Source organism: Scardinius erythrophthalmus, assembly GCF_964197995.2.
Source record: "Scardinius erythrophthalmus genome assembly, chromosome: 25".
Classification (NCBI taxonomy): domain Eukaryota; kingdom Metazoa; phylum Chordata; class Actinopteri; order Cypriniformes; family Leuciscidae; genus Scardinius; species Scardinius erythrophthalmus.
In genome coordinates, this window is record NC_138245.1 from 20,850,292 (window position 1) to 20,872,383 (window position 22,092).

The window sequence follows — 22,092 nt, forward strand, 5'->3', positions numbered from 1 at the left end:
CTGTACTATGGGGAGTGTTAAAATGTTTCCAAAAACGTCCTGAGATTTGAATGTGGCTCAAAAGAGTGACTCTCTGAGCCCTCGTGCGCCCACTTGAAAAAAACGTGGTTTGTGTCATGAATAACAGATAATAGTTGTTAACCATTGACTGTTAACTGGTAGCATTTCAGTAGGCGCCAGTGAGATTTTTCAGATTTATTTTATTGGTCACCTGCCATGTCTTCATGACAAACAACACTGCGCTGCAATAACGCAGGCCAGTGCTGCGTAAATCCAGTTCACATGCTATACCTATTCGTCTTCCAGCGAGTGGATTGTGTTACCACAGTTCACTTGTCGTTTCTGAGCGAAGAACAGATTGACCACCGTTTGCCGGTGTTTTGCTGTAGCCCGTCAGATCTATTGTTGTAGATTTGTGCCAGTTGTAGGACAATGGATAAAACATTTACGCTGTATTCAGACACAGCCGAAGACGTCGCTACCTCCTCTAGTTTCCGCCAGTTTAAAATAGATCATTTTCATCTCGACCTTAAAGTGGATTTTGAAAAGAAAACCATATCAGGCACCGAAACATTACAGCTGCAATGCATTCAGGATAGTCAGAGTGAGTTACAGCTAGATATTCATTCAACTCTGTCCCTGCATGAAATCACATTCAGTCGAAATGAACGTGACTGGACCAGCACTGAATTTCTGATTCGTGACTTCACCAGTTATGGGACCACGCTCGTCGTGAGGTTTCCCACAACTTTCAACTCAGAAGACAAACTTCAGCTTGCAATCAAATATACAGCTTCTGATGGACCAGGGGTAAGCAAGAAAAAACTGTACTTTTAATCATTTTTTTGTTCATAATCATTTCCATTTTGAAAGTTCAGGACAAGCCTGAGCTGAGCTTCAATATCAGAACTGAAACTTGTTCACTTGTCATGAGACCTAGAAGGAAGAATACTTTGGTTTCTCTTTCTGAATCTGTTCTCCTTGCAGTCTTCCAGACTCACTTTAGTCACTTTAGGCCTTCAGATGGTAAATTTCATTAATTTATTGTAAAAGCAAGCAAGGAAGCATCACTATGGTGGTTTGTTTCCCCCACGGAATAAAATATATAAAAAGTAACTGCAACATTTTATCTCGAAATTCTGTATTTATAACTCTTAATTCAAAATGTATCTCATAATTCTGAGAAAAGTCAGAATTGCGAGTTATAAACTTGAAATTGCGATGAAAAATTGTTGAGATTGTATTTATAGCCTATAATAGTGAGATATGAACTCTCAATTACTGTTTTAAATGGCGAGTTTATCGCAATTCTGAATTTAAATATCTCACGATTCCGAGAAAAAAATTCAGTGAGTTATAAACTCGGAATTGTGAGAAAAAACTCAGAATTGTGAGTTATTAACTCGGAATTGTGAGGAAAAAATACTCAAAATTGTGAGTTTATATATAATATCGCAATTCTGACTTTTTTCCCCCTCAGAATTGTGAGAGAAACTCGTAATTGCGAGTTATAAAGTCTGAATTGATTGTGAGATATATTATTTCGCAACTGCAAGAAAATTGTAAGAACTCAATTACGAGAAAAAAAATTGCTACTCGCAATTCTGAGAAATAAGTCAGAATTGTAAAATAAAAAAGTTATTACGCTTATTTTTTTTACTCCGTGGTGGAAACAAGTTTCCATGCTTCTCTGTAGATGTCATGGCTGGACCCAGTGCAGACGGCTGAGAAGACACTGCCATTCTTGTACACATCTGGGTTCCCTGTCCTGAACCGCAGCCTGTTTCCCGGCTTCCATACGCCCATGACAAAGAGCACTTACTCGGCTGTTGTGCAGGTAATGTTTCACCAAACGCATGTATCTTCTTTTAGGTGTGTTGGCTGGAACCAGAGCAGACTGCGGGAAAGCTCAAGCCTTATGTTTTCACTCAAGGCCAGGCTGTTCTCAACCGCTCCTTCTTCCCTTGCTTTGATACTCCAGCAGTCAAGAGCACCTACTCAGCAGCAGTTCAGGTGAGGCCATTGGGCCAGTCGAATTTACAGGTAGAAAGAGAGTATGGGTATATAGACGTAAAGACGTAATTTGAGTCAATTAGGAAAAAATGGATTCCATTAGGAGGCGGCCACTGGATTTTATTAATCAGGAATTGATTGGATTGAAAAACTGGGTTCTAATTTTTCTTATTTATAATAGAAATTATTAGTTTTATTCATCAAGGATGCATTAAGCTGATCAAAAGTGACAGCAAAAACATTTCTAGTGTTACAAAAGATTTTGATTTCAAATAAATGCTGATCTTTTGAACTTTATTTTTCATCAAAGAATCCTGAAAAAAAAAAAAAGTATGGTGTCCAAAATAATATTTTCAACAATAAGAAGCATCATGTTCCTAGAGCATCAAATCAGCATATTAGAATGATTTATGAAGGATCATGTGACACTGAAAACTGGAGTAATGATGATGAAAATTCAGCTTTGTATCACAGAGATAAATTTTAAATTATTTTAAAATAGTTATGTTGTTTTAAATTGTAGTAATATTACTGTTTTAACTGTGTTCTTGGTCAAATAAATGCAGCTTTGGTGAGTGACTTCTTTTAAAAAAAGATCACAAGGGTTTTCTTTTCTTATCATTGCCCTTTGTACTGTCTCATAAACACTGTATTTTCTTACTTTGATGGTCCTCCCTGTTCTTATCAGGTGCCTGATGGCTTCACAGCAGTTATGAGCGCTAGTAAATGGGAGCAGAGGAAAGCAGACAGCGCTTTCCTGTTCACTATGGAGCATCCCATTCCCTCTTACCTGGTAGCACTGGCAGTAGGAGACCTGCAGTCTGCCGAGGTGGGACCCAGGTAAAAACATCCCAAATCCTTTCCCACAAAGGGATCATATCACAAGGAATAAAGTTCTTATTGCTCTCCTGAGATAAGAGCTCATTTTGCTATAAAAACATACTGTAACTTTCTCCCCCCCCTAATCATTTCAAGCAAAAATACTTTTACTAACATTATAAGTAGACCCTATTATAAAGTAAACATTTAAATAGTAATAATTATTATTGTTATGACAAACATTTCTGACTTTTAACACCATTTTCAGGACACGTGTTTGGACCGAGCCTTGTTTACTGCAGGCAGCCAAGCAAGAGTATGATAACGTGATCGAAGAGTTCCTGTCCGTGGGAGAGAAACTGTTTGGATCCTATGTTTGGGGAAGGTGGGAGACGATTTTTTTGAACACCTTCCTAACGGAGTGGTGCAGGGATGACATATTTTTGTTATAATAGCTTTGGATTGGCCATGCCGTGGTTTCCCACGTACACTTATCTAAAGTAACATTAAATTAAAACAGAGGTAAGACACACCCAGATTTAGGTTGGTCAAGCAGCATTTGCTGCCCTAAACGGAAATTCACTTCTTGTCTTTGTAAAACACATACACTTGAATTATTGCCAAATATTAGTCGTCATTAATTTGACGCAAAACTTGCGGTAACATACAAATCCGTTTAATCTACTTGGGAAAACAATTTCAGAGTCGGTCGGAATAAAATCAAATGTAAATTCAAAATCAAATTTATTATGTCAGGTAAATGTATCATGCCAATTTCATAATCGGTTCAAAGATAATAAATACAAAACATCAAATGCTCTGGAATAAAGAGAGAAAATGCAAACCTGACATTATAAAATACATGATGCAAAGTGTTTTGCATACACTCAGCATCACAGGCTAATTTGAGTTACAAATCGCCTCCTGTTGCATTTCTTTATATAGACAAGAAACTTCTTTCACATGGAAACATTTGCTAACAATGGGAATTTGCATTCAGAGTTTACACCTTTGGGGAGCAGAATGCCATTTGCCTGGAAGAGCCACCTCTAAACTCTTACGAACTTTATAACCTTTTGGTTTACTTCTGTGGGAATGAGACCTTTGTACCAGTAACATACCACTAATAACGCCCACTATTGTTTCGGCACCACTACAAATGACTGTCCCCTCAAATAGTGCCCTATTTAAGGGTATAGTGGTTGATTTCGGACAGAGCCCTAGTGTTTTATAAACATAGGCTATAAATGAACTACATCACGGTCGCATGACTTCAACGTCACCATCACTAAGCTTACAACAACTCTTTCCCGCTGCATCCGAAATCGCAAACTGAGTCGGTACTACATTTGAATTTGAATTTACTTCACATCCATTAAAAAAAGTGTTCTCTTTATAATATGAAGATGGGTAGTATGAATAAAAATTCAGACGTACTACATGTTACTGGCACGTGACTTTCCAGCATCAGATGCATCGCTTCACTTCCATTAAAAACATTTTCCCTGAAAGTTTTGAGTTCTAATAGTTTTCAAGAGTGTGATTATAAACACAATGAGGCTGTGAAAGTGGACTAGTGAGTAGATGAGTTTACCAGTTTGGCGGATGATGTTTAATGTCCCTTTTAAGCAAGTGAAAAAAACAATTCACAAGAGGGTATTACTGATGTATTTTGTATTGTAAATAAAACATGAAAATATCTGGAGCTTGTGTTCACCGCAGACCTTATTTCAACCATTTAACCAAAAACCCATTGACCTCAGGTCGACAGAACCGTAAGTGTTAAAATGCTAACTTGTTTACTGGTTTTGGCCTACAAAAATACGTCATCCCTGCACCACTCTATTCTGATTGATCTAAAGTGGCTTTATAGAATCTAAAGATAACTTTTATTCAGAAAACTATTTTATAATTAATGTGAGTCTTTATTTGTTGTACTTGTGTAGATATGATGTTCTGTTCATGCCTCCATCCTTCCCTTTCGGTGGGATGGAGAACCCCTGCCTGACCTTTGTCACGCCCTGTCTGCTGGCCGGCGATCGCTCTCTTGCTGATGTCATTGTACACGAGATCTGTCACAGCTGGTTTGGAAACCTCGTCACCAACGCCACCTGGGGTGATTTCTGGCTGAACGAGGGCTTCACGATGTACGCTCAACGCAGAGTTTGCAAGGAGCTGTATGGTATGCTTTACATTATTTGACCCCTTAAAGCGTTTCACTAATAAAGAGTTCATTAAAGGGTGCCATTTCTTTTACAGGAGAGGCTTATACATGTCTGGAGGCGGCAACTGGTAAAGCTCTTCTACGTCAGCACATGGACAACACTGGAGAGGACCATCCTCTCAATAAACTACGGGTTAAGATTGAACCAGGTACTGTGGGCCACCACTAGTTTATTGTCTATTTAATTTGATGTTGTAAGCTGAATAAAGATAGCAGTCTGACACTACTTGGTCATTATTTATCACAAATTGTGAAGAATAGGTTGTTACTGCCTCTGTGTGTTTTTACGTAGGTGTCGATCCTGATGATACCTATAATGAAACGCCCTATGAGAAAGGCTTCTGCTTTGTTTCCTACCTGGCCCACCTCACAGGAGATCAGTCACGCTTTGACGCATTCCTCAAGGTTACTGGAACAATAAGCCTACAGAAAATGTTTTAAATAAAAAATAAAATAATAAAAATATATATATACTACTGTTCGAAAGTTTGGGGTCAGTGAGATTTTTAAACGTTAAGTCTCTTATGCTCACCAAGGCTGCATTTTTTTTGGAACAAAAAATAATATATATTTTGAAATATTGATTACAATTTAAAACAACTGTTTTCAGTTTTAATATTTTTAAAAATAAAAAAAAAATTGGGAGAAAAATATAGGGTACAGATTAACTTAACAGAAATCGAATCCAAAGATCCTGCATATTTTATTTTGTTTTTTCAAATATAATTTATTCCAGTTTTCAGTGAATTGTTATTTTATTTATATACTCTTTTAGTTTTATTTTATTTTGAATTAGCTTTTATTTATTTTAATTTTTTTGTTTTATTTTAGTAATTTTGTCATTTGTATTAGTTTTTGTTCTTTTTAAATATTTCTATTTAGGTTTATTTTTTTATTTCAGATTTAGTTTATTATTATTATTATTATTACAGTTCAACAAGGTAGGCATTTCTAATTTTCATTTTGTTGAAGTTTACCATCTAATATTTTATTACAACTTTTTCAATTAACAAAAATGTTTTGATAGTTTTAGTTACCAATAGAAATCATATGACGGATCATTAATCATTTGGTGCTTAAGAAATATTTCTTATTAAAAATGTTGGAAATATTTTTGTGGAAACCATGATAATTCTTTAATTAATAGAAAGTTCTAAAGAACAGCATTTTTTTTTTAAATTGATTTTTTTGTAACACTGTTAAAAATCTTTTTATTGAATGCGTCCTTGCTGAATAAAGGTAATAATTTCTTCTCCTTTTTTATATTACTGACCTGAACGTTTGATTGGCAGTATATATGAATGAAAATTTGTAGATATGAGAAAACAGCAATTGTGTCTCTTCAAGGCTTATGTGGAAAAGTTCAAGTTCAGAAGTGTGTTGGCGGAGGATGCATTGGAGTTCTACCTGGAGTATTTCCCAGACCTGAAAGAGAAGAATGTCCACAAAATTGAGGGTGCGGAAAAAGACCATTAGTAGCATTTCTTTGTTATAAAATCACAAAGGATAGTCTGAATCTATACTGTTTGGGCTGACGGCCTTTTGTCTTCAACTTTTGTGTTCTCATTTGTTTTGTTAGGTCTGGATTTTGACAGCTGGCTCAATGTCCCTGGTTGGCCTCCATATGTCCCTGATCTCTCTGCTGGTCAGACACTGATGAAACCAGCAGAGCTGTTAGCTGAAATGTGGGTTAACCATAACCTGGACTTAAAATCCATCAACAAAACTGATATAAAACCATGGAAGACCTACCAAACTGTCTACTTCTTGGACAAGATCATTGAGAAGTCACCCCTTCCAGACGGTGCAAATAACTCATTGTGTTTTTGGATGAATAAGTATTTTAAGTAGATTGTAAAATAAATAAGTATTTCCATAATATATTAACAGGTAACATAAAGAAGCTAGAGGAGTGCTACTTGCATATTACTGAGTCCAACAATTCTGAGCTGAAATTACGATGGGCCCAGATTGTTGCAAAGAACCAACATAAACCAGGATTCCAACATATTCGCAATTTCCTCACAAGCCAGGTTAGAATCTGTACATTATTTATAATTCATTCAGCTCTTTGGACTATTAAAATGATCAATTGTATGAATAGAGATCGATTTAGCTTATTTTTAAAGATGGATTTTTCATGTTTTGGTTACAGGGGAAACAAAAGTACACACTTCCTGTTTATCGGGCCCTTTGGAATGGATCAGAAGAGACAAAGGCTCTGGCAATGGAGATATTTTCAGAGACATCGAATCAGCTTCACATCAATGTCCGCAATTACGTAAAAAAGATAATAGCTTGAGCATAAATTAATATATAAGGGAAACCAATGTGTGTTAGGCCCCTGGTATCTTAAAAACTCAAAAGGACCCTGTTATCTTAAAATTACGGTGCTTTTAGCATTAATTTAACAATCCGTATTAATTCTTCAGGAAATTGCTTTCACTTTTTGGAATTTGTGAATTATACATATGAATGAATGAATAAAGTACCTTGAATTTCTGGGAATTTAATTCACTTTTTTAATTTAAAATTGTATTACATTTGTATGAATCAATAAAATACATTTCTAGACAAAAATAAATTGGAGGACATTTATTATTTGCACTTTATTTTTAAACATTACATTTTCTAAATAAAGTGATGGGAGTTTCTGGACGAAAGGAGATTGGAGGACTTTTATTTATATCTTGTTTTATGTGTTTCCGGCTACCGAGAGACGCCTACCATAGGCATTAGATAGTGTTGTAATGGGGGTGGGATTACGCAGTACGGAATGCGTTGAATGAAACGTTGTATTATGCGCAATAACTGCGCAGCGTTGTTTGCCTCGAACACCGAGCTCTCCGCCTGCGTATTCATAGGTGTGTCGACGAATGTTTAGTTTGAAGGATTACTCTGACTGAATCTCCTTGTAGAAGTAGATCACTCAACATGGGTTACGCGATGGTAAGTCACAAAGCTTTGGAAAAGTAGACTAAAGATGAATTGCAGTTATTTACTATCATTCAGAGGAAGTGCATGTTAGTGCTTTGGAATGCCACCAAGTTTGTTTCGCATAACAATGCTGCATGCTTTCCCATTTATCAACACACTGCATATTGACTAGTCATGCCACCAAATTGAAAATATGCTATTCAGTTGAACTTATTAAACATTTAACTTACTACCGAATCAGCAGACGGTTCTTCTAGAAATAGGATACCAAAGCAGAAACGTCAGAGTTTATTCTAGGAAAAACAGATGATTCATCGATGCTTTTGAAACCGTTACACTGTTGTATATGTACTGTGAATCAACCAATGAATGCATTTTTTGCTTTTATTAATAATTGATTATATTCTGTTATGTTTTTAAAACGCTGTTAATATGCACTAATCTGTATTTTAGTCCACTACAGTAGCAGTGACCGTTGGAGTGGTACTGGTCTCAACAGCAGGTGTGCTGGGCTATTATTTCTTCAACAGGAAAAAGAAACCACAAATTACCCTGATTGATCCCTCTGAAAAATACAAATTGAGGCTTGTAGACAAGGAGGTATTTGCCCTGTTTCTTTGTTTCAATGGGATATAATTTATATATGTGGTACTGACACGATGCTGTTGACAAAATAAGAACTTTACTCTCTTCATACAGATCATAAGTCATGATACCCGCAGGTTTCGGTTCGTCCTGCCCAGCCCAGAGCATGTTTTGGGATTACCAGTAGGTAAGTAGTCTTGTGGGTAGGTGGTGGGTTGATTGTTTCTCTGCTGCTAATACAAAGGTTGCAGGGTTTGGTCTGAAGCACGCTGAAAGAAAATCCCACACCTGTCCTATCACGTAGCCTGTGTCTAGCTACTTTGGATAAGAACTGTGTGTTAGGCTAAATGATAAATGAGGGTTGGGTTGGAAAAGCAGCTTTATACATGTCCATTTGCTTGAGAGTAATCACAGACAGTTGGACGATGTTTATACCTGGCTGTGCTAAATACAGGTGTTAAAGGGGTACAAGAATTAGCGTGATCCAGTTAGAAACACAAACCATGTCGCATTTGTTGTGAAAATGCTAATCCGTTCTAATGTGTCCCAAACAACAGCAAAGGAAAACAGGATTTTTTTTTCTTTTTACTGGTTAGATGGTTTTCTTCAGTACTCCTGGTATCAATGCCATGACACTTATCATGTGATGTATGCACATTCAGAGTCAATACTTTAATACAGGCACTTGACAAAATTGTTTTTTTTCTTTTTTGAAAGAAATTAAAACTTTTATTCTGCAGGAATGCATTAATTCTCTGGTGCTCTTCTCATGGTGGTCAAAAATCACCCTTTATTTATTTCAATGAGATGAATGAACTATATTTTAGTTTGATAATGTTTTTTTATTTAATATTTTGTATTTTTAGGGGATTTTATGGTACTAAATTATATTTATGCTGTAGTTATGATCCATTTATTCACTTTTTGAGCACTTTTTGATTCACTATTGGAGCACAGACTTAAGTTTGATCTCTTTTCAAAGACAACACTTGGAAAATTATTGCTGAAGTGAAAAAAGTTTTTAAAAGTGAACTTACAATAAGGTACAGAATTTTGTTTATTGTTATGAAAAATGCACAAAAATGCTATTTAATTTTTTTATTGATTTTTTTATGAAATGTATATTTTCAAAAACATGTTTTAATCTAAAACTGCAAGAAAATCAAAGCCATACATCTAAACAAGTTGTGTTCCAAATTAGTGCTTTATCAATAAAAATTAGCTTTCAGTAAGATTTTGTTTGGTCGCAGTACCAAAAGTTTCCACTAGAAATTCGTCTCCCATTGACCATGAGGAGCACAAGTGTGACTCTTTTTTTTTTTTCAGGACCATTTAAAGGGGTACTTCACCGATTAGCATTAAGCTTTGTATCAGTAGAAACCCGGTAGTATTTTCGAATGACCGTGCTTCCCTCCCTCATGTCCCCCTGAGACGAGAGGTATCTGTATTGTGTGTCTGGAAAAAAAAAACTCAGATGTCGCAAAAATCGCCATTTCGCGTCATCGGAGGCTTTTTTGGCCAGAGGCTAGAGACTACAGCCAGTAGTAGGAGATAGTTTCGCATGTTTTCAACCCGCCCATAGGGGGTGGGATCTCACGATAAAACAGCATCTTTTCAGTTTCGAGTCAACTAGTAACCTAGTTGTATCATTTCTTCCGATACTGCCCTCTGTAACCAGTAGGCGTGGTTTGGGAGTGGCCTCGCAGGGCAGAGAGAAGCAAGAGCATTCTGGGTGTTGTTGTCTTTCATCCACATGAGCCAAAAATACATTTTCTGGCTTTTCTCAGTCTAGAAGGCACCAACTTCTAAAATAATTTCCCATTTCTACTACATAAATGACCCAATTTATATACACATTCATATTTCCAGCGGTAAAATATCCCTTTAACCTTTTCGAATCATGTCCATGATTAAAAAAAAAACAAAACATAAAATTATTTCGTTCAAGATTGACCGAAAAGCACCAGAGGCTTAAATTGATCGAAAGGGACAGTAAAGACATTTATAATGTTACAAATATGCTGTTGTTTTGAACTTTAATTTCATCAAACAATCCTTGTCTGACTGACTCTTTGCAGCCATAGTGAGCATAATAAAAATTACAATAGTAATACATTATAATATAAAGTGTGTATGTACATATTTTATATATCTGGAACTCTTTTTTGCACTTTTAACATGCATTAACTTCTGAAATAGTGAGTTCTGTATCTAGACACAGAACCAGAGACTCCTTTGAGGCACATTACCAGATGTAAACAGTAGTTTGTCTCCGTTTGTGATCGGATCATCTGATACGGATGTTACCTGGTGTAAACAAGAACTTGATGAGCAGACTGGGGTGTGTATCGGTTATTAATAGTAAAGCACTCTTTCTCCCTGTCGTTCTCTCTCAAGGCAAGCATGTTTATCTCTCTGCCAGGATTGATGGTAATTTGATTGTTCGTCCTTACACACCAGTGTCCAGTGATGATGACAAAGGATTCGTTGACCTAGTTGTGAAGGTTCTCTTGGTCTATATTTCTTGAACAAGCCTTTGGGGTTTTAAATATTTTTATATAGCTGACATATTTTTCTCTGCAGATTTATTTTAAGAATGTGCACCCAAAGTTCCCCGAAGGGGGAAAGATGTCCCAGTACCTGGAGAGTTTGAGGATCGGAGATGTGATTGACTTCAGAGGACCAGGAGGTTTGCTGGAGTACAAGGGGGAAGGTCTGACAGCACATTTACTATCAACATTTGACCTGAATTTAGATGTATGTATTTACACAGTCACACCTTACACCTACATCTCCACCCAACAGGCCAGTTCACCATACAGGCCGAGAAGAAGGCCCCTGCCGAGACCAAGACTGTAAAAACGTTGGGTCTTATAGCTGGTGGAACAGGTACTGTGTCTTTCTCCTCATTTTTAGTCATAATGAAGCCATGTGATCACTAGGATAATTTGTCCTCTTCTCTGTGTAGGCATTACACCAATGTTGCAGCTGATTCGTGACATCATCAAGAACCCTAATGACTCAACTACATGCAGCCTGCTGTTTGCCAACCAGGTTGGTGTTCCATTCAAGCGATATAATTAAAGGAATCGTTCTGAATTTATAATGACAGAATTTTCATTTTTGGGTGAACTATCCCTTTAAGAGTATGGTGGAATGTTTTGTTCATAACCATAATATTACATAAAAATGTTCAAAGAGATTAAGCTGTTTAGCAAGTGTAAACTGAATAATTTTCCCTCTCGTCTGCCTTCCAGACTGAGAAGGACATTCTGCTGAAGGATGAGCTGGAGGAGGTTCAGGCGAGGCATCCGGATCGCGTCAAACTCTGGTTCACGGTGGACAGAGCTCCTGAAGGTATAAGACTTTATACATAACTCACAAGATGGTAAAGCTTGATTTACACTACCTTTCAAAAGTTTGGGGTCGGTACTTTTTCTTTCTTTCGATGTTTCTGATAGAAGTGTCATGCTCACAAAAGCTGCATGCATTTATTTAATTAAAAATACAATAAAAACTGTAATATAATGGAATCTTATTACAAAAACTGTTTTTTATTTTAATCTGTTTTAAAATCTGTTTTAAAATCTAATTTAAATCTTTAAAGTAGTGCTGTTTAAGAATTTTGTGGAAATTGTGTACTTTTTTCAGAATTCTTTGACGAATAGCAATTATTTTAAATAAAATCTTTTGTAACATTCTAAATGTATTTACTGTCACATTCATTTATTGCATCCTTACTGAATATAAAAGTAAATTTCTTGTATAGTGTACAGAATATGGACATGATTTTGTTTTGTCTGGACCGATTAACTTTTACATTAAAAATTCAATTTATACATACAATGACTTGAATAAACTAGCTTCTTTGAGTATGTTTTTAATTTCTCAATTAAAATTTTTTAATTGTTTTGATATTTCATTTGGGTCATAAAGTCAAAAATGTGAGGGTCATAGAAAATTTCCTGATGAAACGGTCTTAGTTGGACTTTTTAATGGCAAGTCCAGCTTGTACAATGTCATGTGGTGTGACTCTGACAAAAACGTAATGCTATTTATGAATTAATAATTTATAATATCTGACCCATAAAACTAAAACTCGCATGCATTCAGTGTGTAAGGAGAATATGTTATTACATTTTATTTGATGGTTACACCGCATGACATTTTAGATTCTTTAAATTTAAACTTAAACGCTCTTTATAATGATATAAAAGTTTTTCAAACCATATGAAACCAACATGAACACAAAGAGTGCAATTTTTAAGCACGTGGGACATATTTTCTTTTATTCATCATATATGCTCTTCCTTTGAAGTGTAACTGTGTTTACTTGTGTGCAGATTGGGAGTACAGTCAGGGCTTCATCAATGCTGAGATGATTCAGGAGCACCTGCCTCCACCCAGTGATGACTCTATGATCCTCATGTGCGGTCCACCTCCCATGATCCAGTTTGCCTGTAATCCCAACCTGGACAAACTGGGCTACCGGCAGAGCCAACGCTTTGTCTATTAGACCGTTCTCGATGTTCAGTGCCCAGACCACTAATTACTCCAAAGATACAGATACTTGAGTTGTGCAATATTGTGTTTAAGCAAATATGGTATTACAAATATGATCTTATATAGCAAATTACCCTTTTATGGACAGTAATACATATTAAATGTTTAAATGCTAGCCTGTCCAGAGGTAATTGGTTCTTCATATTAAAAGCCCTTAATTATGTAACATAATACAACGATGATCTGCTGTGTCCTCAAGTCTTTATATTCACCCGTGTGGTTTGATGTGCTCTAAAAGCTCACTATAAGATGCTGATACTACAAAAAAAGCCCCTATCTAATGCACTCGAAAAGGCACCAGTGTGGTAAGACACCTGCTTGCTGAATTTATTGCTGAATATTATATTCATGTGCCTATATGACTTGACTGGCATTCATATTTGGTGTATGTGTACATTGTTATGAGATGCATTTGCTGTCACTGGAGTATTTTTGTATGCATGCTGCACTCCATATGTTTATGTTATGTTAACTATGTTTTAATTTAAAAAGCAATGCTGTTGTTTTATACAAAATGCACTAAAGGCAAGCAACTTAGGAATGCTTATTAAAGTGTTTTCACTGGCATCTTTTTTTCTTTTATTGTTTCCCCTCAGCATTACATGTCCAAATCTGAGGATTTTATTTAGGTTTTGGTTGTGGGATGCTCACTTTTGCATTGAAAGAGATTATAAAGACGGGTGAGGATTGGGGATTATAGGAGATTGGCGAAGGCCAGATGGTTTAACAAAAATACTCATCTCCGTTTTTTTTAAATCTTTCTAAAGGCTGTCAGCACGTGCCATATAAATGTGACCATAACACAAAGATGCTGCTGCAGTGTAGTAAAACGCTTGAGTATTCTCCGCAGTCCTCAGACTGAAGTTCAACCTTCACTACCTGGTATTTTACAATAAAATAAAGCACCTGCTGGAGATTACTGCTGTAAACGTGGAAGCGTTCACAAGAACCACCAAATAAATGGGTTAGTGCCCTTAAATAGCGCTGTGGGGGTTTTACCAAATACCGTGCAGGACCGTCTTTCACCAGCAGGAGGCGCCGCCGCGGTGTTATTTCAAAGACAACAGAGCCAGTTTGAACTCGCCGTATTGCACACAGCAGCTTTCAACTCTTTTTTTTCCTCCATCCTGCTGGTGTTTGGTGGCCGTCCGGAAGAGATCTAATTTCTTTAACAGCAGTTCTGGAAATCAGGTAACCATCTGCACGATAAAATGTCTCATTATTTCAACGCAAAGGCAAAATTGTGATTCATATATTGTTGTAGACGCATCCAGACATAGTACTTTAGCGGTGCGTAGCGGTTTCTGTGTCTCAATGCTAACCTGCTCTAATATACCAGCTTTGTTTTTTTAAAGCGCTTAATTTCGTACAAATTAATCGTTGTTAGTGGTATTTTTGCGAATAATATAGTATAGTTGTTGTTGTAGCATTGTTGCTATGTTATGTATGATGATTTTGTAAGTGTTGATCATGACGTGTGCCGGTGTTTTGGCTGCTCGTCCTCTAAAATTTAAAGCCCCTTGTTAGCCAGCAGGCTAATACCGTTAGTCATGGGTATGAGCTATATGATGACACTTCATACTGAGAAATTTGTCAGTTATTACGGGTTTGATTTTAAATCCACTGAGCTGCATATCTAGACGTATTTGGAATCAAATACGACATGCGTTCCAACGTTCGATTCGAATTAGTGGTAAGGATTTGGATTCATCACCATGACTCGAATCTTTTAAATCAGACCACAAAAAAAGGATTCGTTTAGTGTCTTGTTTCCGCATGTTATCTGATGAGTGTACGAGTCAATAACTCGTTTACTCAAACAACACCTAGTCGTTTATACGTGTTATTGTGCTGTATACAAATGTGCTTTTCTTCAAATTTTTTCGTTATTATAATTATTATTTTTATCAAGGAAAAAGACAATTATAGCCTAATTAATTAAGATTTTCAACAATGTCTTTATCTCATGAGTAATCTGTAAATCTGTCAGTCATTTTCACACATTCACGAACAAGATGTCTCGTGACGCTTATCGATTTTCGTTTTAATAGTGCAATGGACAATTACCTTACACCCTTACAAATGACAATTGAGTTAAAAACTATAGATAAATATAAAACTATTATTAAATATCTATATAGAAACAATATAGTTTACGTTTATTGTAAAATATGGTTATTTATTCAAATATTTAAGAAGTTTGAGGGCGCACAGACTGACTCAATTAGGGATTCACTAAAGTATTGCTTTTTGCCACTATTGTAACAATTCTCTGATTGGTGGACATTTCTTTGCAGAATTATGGGTAACAGTTTTTCTCCTGGAATTCCTCTGTTAAACAATTCTTTTTAAAAAAAATCTAATAAAAAAAATAAGATAACCTATATAATTCATACTGATGGCTTCAACAAAAGCATAAACCAATCGATTAAGAACTTCCACAGGTTTGTAAGTTAACATTTTAAAATAAATTCCCCTATGCAAAAATTATTATTTCTTCTTTTGGTTTGGTTTATTTATTTTGATGATTCGAAAAAACACAAATTATAATGGCTGAAACACAGGCAATATTTTGAACTGAGATAATAATGATTTTATTTGTTTTTCCCCCCCTAAGATTGAATGCAATTTCATAGAGAGGCAAACATCAGCAGGCTGGTTTAGACCTGTATGTGTTCAAAGCACCTGCCAGAGGTAAGCAGTCTCTGTTGTTGTTTCGGGTCCCTGGTATTGTCATGACTTGACTTTGCCAACAAAGTTTTGTTTTAATTGAATGTATTACTTTTGGCCCACAGTGAACTGAAGTGTAGGCTTCAGAGGTCTGGGTCGAGTCACAGGGCAGTCTACTTATGTCAGGACAAATCAGGTCTGCCAGTCATGCGGACTGCAGGGTCACTGAGGAATGCCACGTCCCAGCTGATGTGGAGCTGATGGAGCTGGGTCCCCTGCTGGAGGAGAATGGCCCCATAGGAGCCAAAGGACTCCAGTCAGAGGCAAGACACGCAATTATTAATCTGAATGCATTACAGATTCTTTCATTTTCAGTGCCAGCAGAAAGTGTTGCAGGCTCATTTTGAGCTCTGATTGTGTCCACAGGGAGCAAGTGCTCTTGCTGATGATGAAGAGGAGGATGAAGAAGTCGGAGAGGTTCTGACGCTACCACTTCAGGCTCACCGTGCAATGGAGAAGATGGAGGAGTTTGTGCATAAGGTGTGATCATCAAACACAACGCCTTTAAATCTTAAACAGAAATTTAAACTGATCAACTGTTCAATGTTGTTTTGGACCCCATTGAGTTCCATTCTATGAGCAGAAACATTCTTCAAAATATCATACAGTCATACAGGTTTGGAAGGGCACGGCGACAAAGCGGTAATGCCGTATCTCTGTTCTGCAGGTCTGGGAGGGCCGTTGGAGGGTCATTCCCTTTCACGTCCTGCCAGAGTGGCTAAAAGACAACGACTACCTCCTGCACGGTCACCGGCCTCCCATGCCCTCGTTCCGTGCTTGCTTTGGGAGCATTTTCAGGATCCACACAGAGACTGGGAATATCTGGACTCATTTGTTGGGTAAGGTTGGGGTTACAGTTGAGAGTCGTCACAGAGAATGGTGGCTATTGTGCACCTCATGCATATATTTAGTGCAATAAGTTGCAGGGGATCAATTACAAGTACAAACGCTGCTCTCATTTTGAGAGCATGCAAGATCATAAATATTCATATGAGTTTGTTCATACGAACAAAGTGTCCATTATTAAAAAAAAAAAGCAAAAACCTTAAAACAATTTAGTGTAAAACAGATGTCACACAGTGTTGTTGTTATTGTTAATTTAAACTATTAAAATAAATTTTGTACAATGAAATTAAGCTGGAATTTAATAAAATATAACTGTTAGATGAAAAAATCAGAAATGTGCCTTGGCAACTAAATGAAATGCATAAGTTTAAGTTTAAGTACTAAAATTACTAAAACTTGCTCCGATACTACACAGCATGTACAGTAGAGTGCTTGTGACAAAGAAATGCCGACATCACAGCAAACAGACAGTAGAATGGATGTATCATAGAAGGATGTCTGTGAAGTAAATGAATCGAATTTATACACTGTTAAATAAATAAAGACTGTTAAACCAATTAAATATTTCCGCCTATATAGCTGTTGTGCGCAAGCTGATAAGCGAACCGTGGATTGGACTAGCGAGTTTGTCATGCGCATCCCTTATTCACAGACATCCCTGTTCCCTACTAGCCTGGAAATCCAGACCTAAATCTGAAAGATTAATGGTCTGGCATCGACTAATGAAAATCGGCCAGCTCGAGGGGCGGCACCATACAAGCGTTTGAAATTCTCACTGCGTGCAATTGGATAACCATTTCAGTCTAATTTAAATTGAATGACTCCAAATAATATCATGTAACGAGTAAAAAGTGATCTTAAACTTTATTGTAAAATATATTTCTTCATTGTGATATCAGGAAAGTTGTATTTTGTAAAATGCAATGTAGCTTTTAGTAAATTTAAAGGATCCAGAAAACAACAGCAAAAAAACATTGACCCATTGTTTAAATTTATTTTATTTTTTTTCAACAGGGTTAATCTTATTCTTGTGCCTGGGCACACTTACCATGCTCAGGCCCAATATGTACTTCATGGCCCCCTTGCAGGAGAAAGTGGTGTTCGGGATGTTCTTCTTGGGTGCAGTGCTGTGCCTCAGCTTCTCCTGGCTTTTTCACACAGTGTACTGCCATTCTGAGAAAGTCTCTCGCACTTTCTCCAAGTAGGTTTATTGTCTCTTTAACTACACTATTTCATGGTGGAAATGACTTTAAGTGACTTATCTCTGTTTTCTCATGTCTCTCTCTTTCTTAGACTAGACTACTCCGGAATTGCTTTGCTGATCATGGGCTCTTTTGTACCCTGGCTTTACTACTCGTTCTACTGCTCTCCTCAGCCACGTCTCATCTACCTCACAATCGTCTGCGTGTTGGGTATAGCAGCCATCGTAGTTGCACAGTGGGACCGTTTCTCCACTCCCCGCCACAGGCCCACCAGAGCAGGTGGGCAGTGATGTATTTGCCATAACGTTTACATTTTGGCATATTTTAGGCCAATCTTTAATGCTAAAAGATTAAACCTGAAGCGAAGAAATATAGTACGAAACGATAGAAGTTAAAGTGTAACTTCACAGAATCAATTTTCAACCCGCTTTGTATTGATACGTCAGTAGTATATATAAATGAACAATGAACCCTTTCTCCATTTTACCTGGACTAAGAAATTAATGTTTCTTTGTCCACCTGATGATGTAAAACGCTGACTTTTGACAGCTCTAGGGCTTTCGTAAAAAACACAGATTGTACTTCCCCATTTTTTTATCCTCACCCTTGGACAGTCGGATCGACAAAAGGTTATTAACAGAACTGCTATTGTAGGAATTGGGTTTATCACTAAAAATGACCTTGTCAACTCTTTAAACATCAATATGGTAAAAATTGAACACCATGGCAAGAGATTTCTTACCTGTACAAAATTGTGTTTTGGTTCGGGGAGGTTTAGGCGGAACTAATGGAATGGTAGTTTCTTTCAGTTTTTCCTCCCCCGTTTGGCCTTAAACACTGTTGTCATCCAGATAGTTTTTTCATATTTTCTGTTGCGCTGTTCTCTCCATATCTATGGTTTATGGTTCTTTGCAGCCTTTAGCCACTGCCTACAAGGCTCTGGATCCTTCACTGGTAACCGAAAATAACTTGCTCCCAACTAAACGCTTACTCATTGAATTCTTGCATCCGGAAACGGCAAACTTTTAATCATAATGGTGTTGAGTTGTATTAAGAAGTATTTCCTCCTAAAGCAAAAGAGGAGGAGGTAGCTGCAGGGTGGAATAATGTCCGTGCCAAAAGGTGAATTGCTACTGTACAACAGAAACTAACCCCACACCCTAACAGGCCGTTTTCGCCAACAATTGTAAAGGCCTTTCGTCACGCCCATTACTCCGACCTGCAGATACCCACACTTGAAGCAAATCAGTATTTGACTCCCGTCAAGCCTATCCATAGACTGGGAATGGCTTTGGATGGCAACGTGCCCAGTGCATTATGGGTGTTGAAGTTTTCCTACCTATTTGTCAAAAGGGAACACAACAGCCTTTTTCTCTGTTTTCTCTAATCAGGTAGCACCGGCAGTTCTGTATTTGAATCTGTAGCGTACCCTCACTTTATCTTGCATACCGGCACTTCTCACATGTTTCAGGTACTCTGACTGCCCTGCCCCTGGAACGCAATTTCACCATAAAATTGAAATTTTTTTTTTTTTTCACTTCGAGCACTGGACATATATCAGAGCGAAATGGCTGCTTGAACTAGAAAAAATGTAGGACAGAACTTGATTTTGTCAATCGGGAATTGATTGGATAATTGGATTGCCTTTGTTTGCTAATTGCTGCGATTTTCATTTGAGTGACATGTTGCTGGAGGAAAGGAATGTCCCACCCTTGCAGCAGTGCACGTGTCATTGGACAAGAGACATTGTTGCAAGCGGGAAGGGATATGTGGTTGATTTAAAAAAAATAGAAGGATGCATAAAAAATAATAATAATGTGGGTTGCACTTTATTTTACAGTACGTGCACTTACATGTACTTACAGTGTTCTTACCTAAGAAAGTACTTGGTTATATAAGGTAACTACATGGGTTAGGTTAACTACATAAAAGGTTAGATTTAGGGGTTACTATAAGTAGTACATATGATATACATGGGGAACAGGACTGTAAAATAAAGTACTAACATAATGTGTACGGATAAATCCTTAAATAAACACTGCAGTTTTACATAAAATAAAAAAATAAAAGAATTGTCCATTTTGATTTCATGGTGACTTTTAAACATCAAATACCATCTTATTGGCTGTGCCACTCTGCAGCAGTTTCTCATTCAACTTGTCTTACCTGGTTATTAGAGTAAATACAAGGTTAATTCACCTTATTATAGTTAACTAAACCCATAAACTGTTTTGTTACTTGAAATAAAATGAATGTTAACTGAAATGTTTTTTTTTTTTTTTTTTTCGTTTTAGCTAGTTGCCAAATCAACATTTCTCATTTACTTGATGTACTAAAATAACTAAAGCAAAAACTGAAATAAAACCTATACAGAGTCTAGACATATATAAAAAGAAATGGGGGGAAAAAACACTATAAATTTATTTATTTAAAATGAAAACTAATTTAAAATAAAAATGATACTAGTATATCAGTGTCACTGAAGTAATACTACAAGAAGACAACGGTACATTTATTCATAGCTAATTGTTTTTGAAAAATGTTTTCCTTAGGAGTTTTCATGGGTCTCGGATTGAGCGGGATTGTTCCCACCATGCACTTCACCATCGAGGAGGGTTTTGTCAAAGCCACTACTGTTGGACAGATGGGCTGGTTCTATTTAATGGGCGCCATGTACATCGCAGGTGCTGGACTGTATGCTGCACGAATTCCAGAGCGCTATTTCCCGGGCAAGTGTGATATTTGGGTAAGTTACACCTTAGTCAGAAATTATTTTCTTAGTCATATTCTTGAGTGTAGTGATATGCAGATGATTTACTCGCCTTATTTGCTTTCTTCTTAGTTTCACTCACACCAGATATTCCACGTGCTGGTGGTGGCAGCAGCCTTCGTTCATTTCTATGGGGTGTCCAACCTTCAGGAGTTCCGCTATGGCCTTGAGGGAGGCTGCACTGATGACACTCTCCTCTGAGAGCTCTACAAACACATCGCTTTTCAATTAGGATTTTTAGCGCCCCCATTTATACTCATTCCTTGGTTTGTTTTTATTCACCTTTGAGTTTTTCCTTATCGTTTTGACTTTTATTCATTTTTATTCTGTTACAAAGAATCCATGAAATTTCACTTAATGAAAGATTTTGTGTGGTTAAGTGGTGCCGTAGGCTGATCAAATAATTGAAGGTTGAAACATGATGACCCTTGTTATCATCAATCTTTAATTTAAACACAATCTCTTGGGTTTTGAATGTGTTTCTTTAGTAGTGAAAAGCACTTTCGTTGAGCTGTAGACATGCCCCCTCATAACATCCAAGTTTTTCTTAATGTAAATGAACAGTTCTTCACATCATTTGATGCACATCCAAATTATTGCCCAAACTTTACTGAAGAGCAGAGATGTCTTTGGTATCTTTTTATTCAAAATAACTGGAAAACGCACAAAGGGCAAATAAAGGGTTTGAGGGTTTTCGGCTCAATCTACCTGCTTCGAACACATTCATAATTTTATCTTTTACTTCTAGGTCAATTGAAAATGTAAACAGGTCAACTGTTGCACCTTACAGCGCAGATATTGAATATCATTGTTATTAAAGCCTCTGCATGGATACATCTGTGCAGTCTGTAAAGTATAAACTTTCCTGTAAAGTATAAGAATATTCCCGTGCCTTAGGCCACAGGAAATAGGTTTAAAATAGATGGGCCAAAACTACAGTGTAGTAAATTTCATTAGTCTTAATCATAACTAGTTAATTTACTTTACAAGCAATCCAATCAAATTAATAATAAGGTTACATAAATAAACCAAAAAGTTTGACCTTTATTGTTGAACTTTCTCAGACTGCTGTTTGTAAAAAAGTAGTGTTTGATCCTTTTTAAATAAATAAGCTAACTGTGTGGCTTTACCACAACCATATATTCATGTGTTACGTGTAGAGGTGGTAAATCATTTGCATTTAACTGAAATGTGAAATGTTCAAATAAATATTTATGGGTCATACTTTGAGTTTCTCTTATTTGGTTGATTTATAAGGTGGAGATGATCATTCAAGTAAAAATGAGGATTTGTATACATTCAAAATGGAACCTCTGGAGATTAATATTTATTATACATTTGCAAACAACTGTCTCTCTGAACCAGGATATTATTTGCAAATGATATCTAAATAAAGAATAACT

At 36.7% G+C, this 22,092-nt stretch overlaps 3 protein-coding genes across 4 annotated transcripts; all 3 read left to right on the forward strand.

Annotated features, from left to right (window-relative positions):
* The first annotated feature begins 85 nt into the window (after window positions 1-85).
* On the forward strand, window positions 86-7,632 carry rnpep (arginyl aminopeptidase (aminopeptidase B)). Of its 2 annotated transcripts, none has more exons than XM_081357238.1 (11): window positions 86-810; window positions 1,873-2,013; window positions 2,702-2,853; window positions 3,101-3,217; window positions 4,779-5,014; window positions 5,092-5,205; window positions 5,349-5,461; window positions 6,404-6,512; window positions 6,636-6,860; window positions 6,947-7,089; window positions 7,212-7,632. In XM_081357238.1, exons 1-11 carry the CDS (start codon window positions 433-435, stop codon window positions 7,356-7,358), a joined length of 1,875 nt encoding a protein of 624 aa, XP_081213364.1. In that variant the 5' UTR covers window positions 86-432; the 3' UTR covers window positions 7,359-7,632. The 2 variants fall into 2 exon arrangements, with proteins under 2 accessions (XP_081213364.1, XP_081213365.1); XM_081357239.1 differs by lacking the exon at window positions 1,873-2,013 and adding an exon at window positions 1,697-1,837 and having other exon boundaries at window positions 260-810.
* Window positions 7,633-7,800: 168 nt separating this feature from the next.
* On the forward strand, window positions 7,801-13,708 carry cyb5r1 (cytochrome b5 reductase 1). The gene is made up of 9 exons (XM_081358231.1): window positions 7,801-8,005; window positions 8,447-8,593; window positions 8,693-8,765; window positions 10,976-11,082; window positions 11,162-11,291; window positions 11,384-11,467; window positions 11,547-11,632; window positions 11,836-11,935; window positions 12,922-13,708. The coding sequence occupies exons 1-9, from the start codon at window positions 7,991-7,993 to the stop codon at window positions 13,092-13,094; spliced, it is 915 nt and encodes a 304-aa protein (XP_081214357.1). The 5' UTR covers window positions 7,801-7,990; the 3' UTR covers window positions 13,095-13,708.
* Window positions 13,709-13,954: 246 nt separating this feature from the next.
* adipor1a (adiponectin receptor 1a) lies at window positions 13,955-21,913 on the forward strand. Its single transcript, XM_081358233.1, has 9 exons — window positions 13,955-14,332; window positions 15,759-15,835; window positions 15,937-16,134; window positions 16,238-16,351; window positions 16,539-16,710; window positions 17,732-17,918; window positions 18,011-18,198; window positions 20,472-20,665; window positions 20,762-21,913. The coding sequence occupies exons 3-9, from the start codon at window positions 15,991-15,993 to the stop codon at window positions 20,888-20,890; spliced, it is 1,128 nt and encodes a 375-aa protein (XP_081214359.1). The 5' UTR covers window positions 13,955-14,332; window positions 15,759-15,835; window positions 15,937-15,990; the 3' UTR covers window positions 20,891-21,913.
* The last annotated feature ends 179 nt before the right edge of the window (window positions 21,914-22,092 follow it).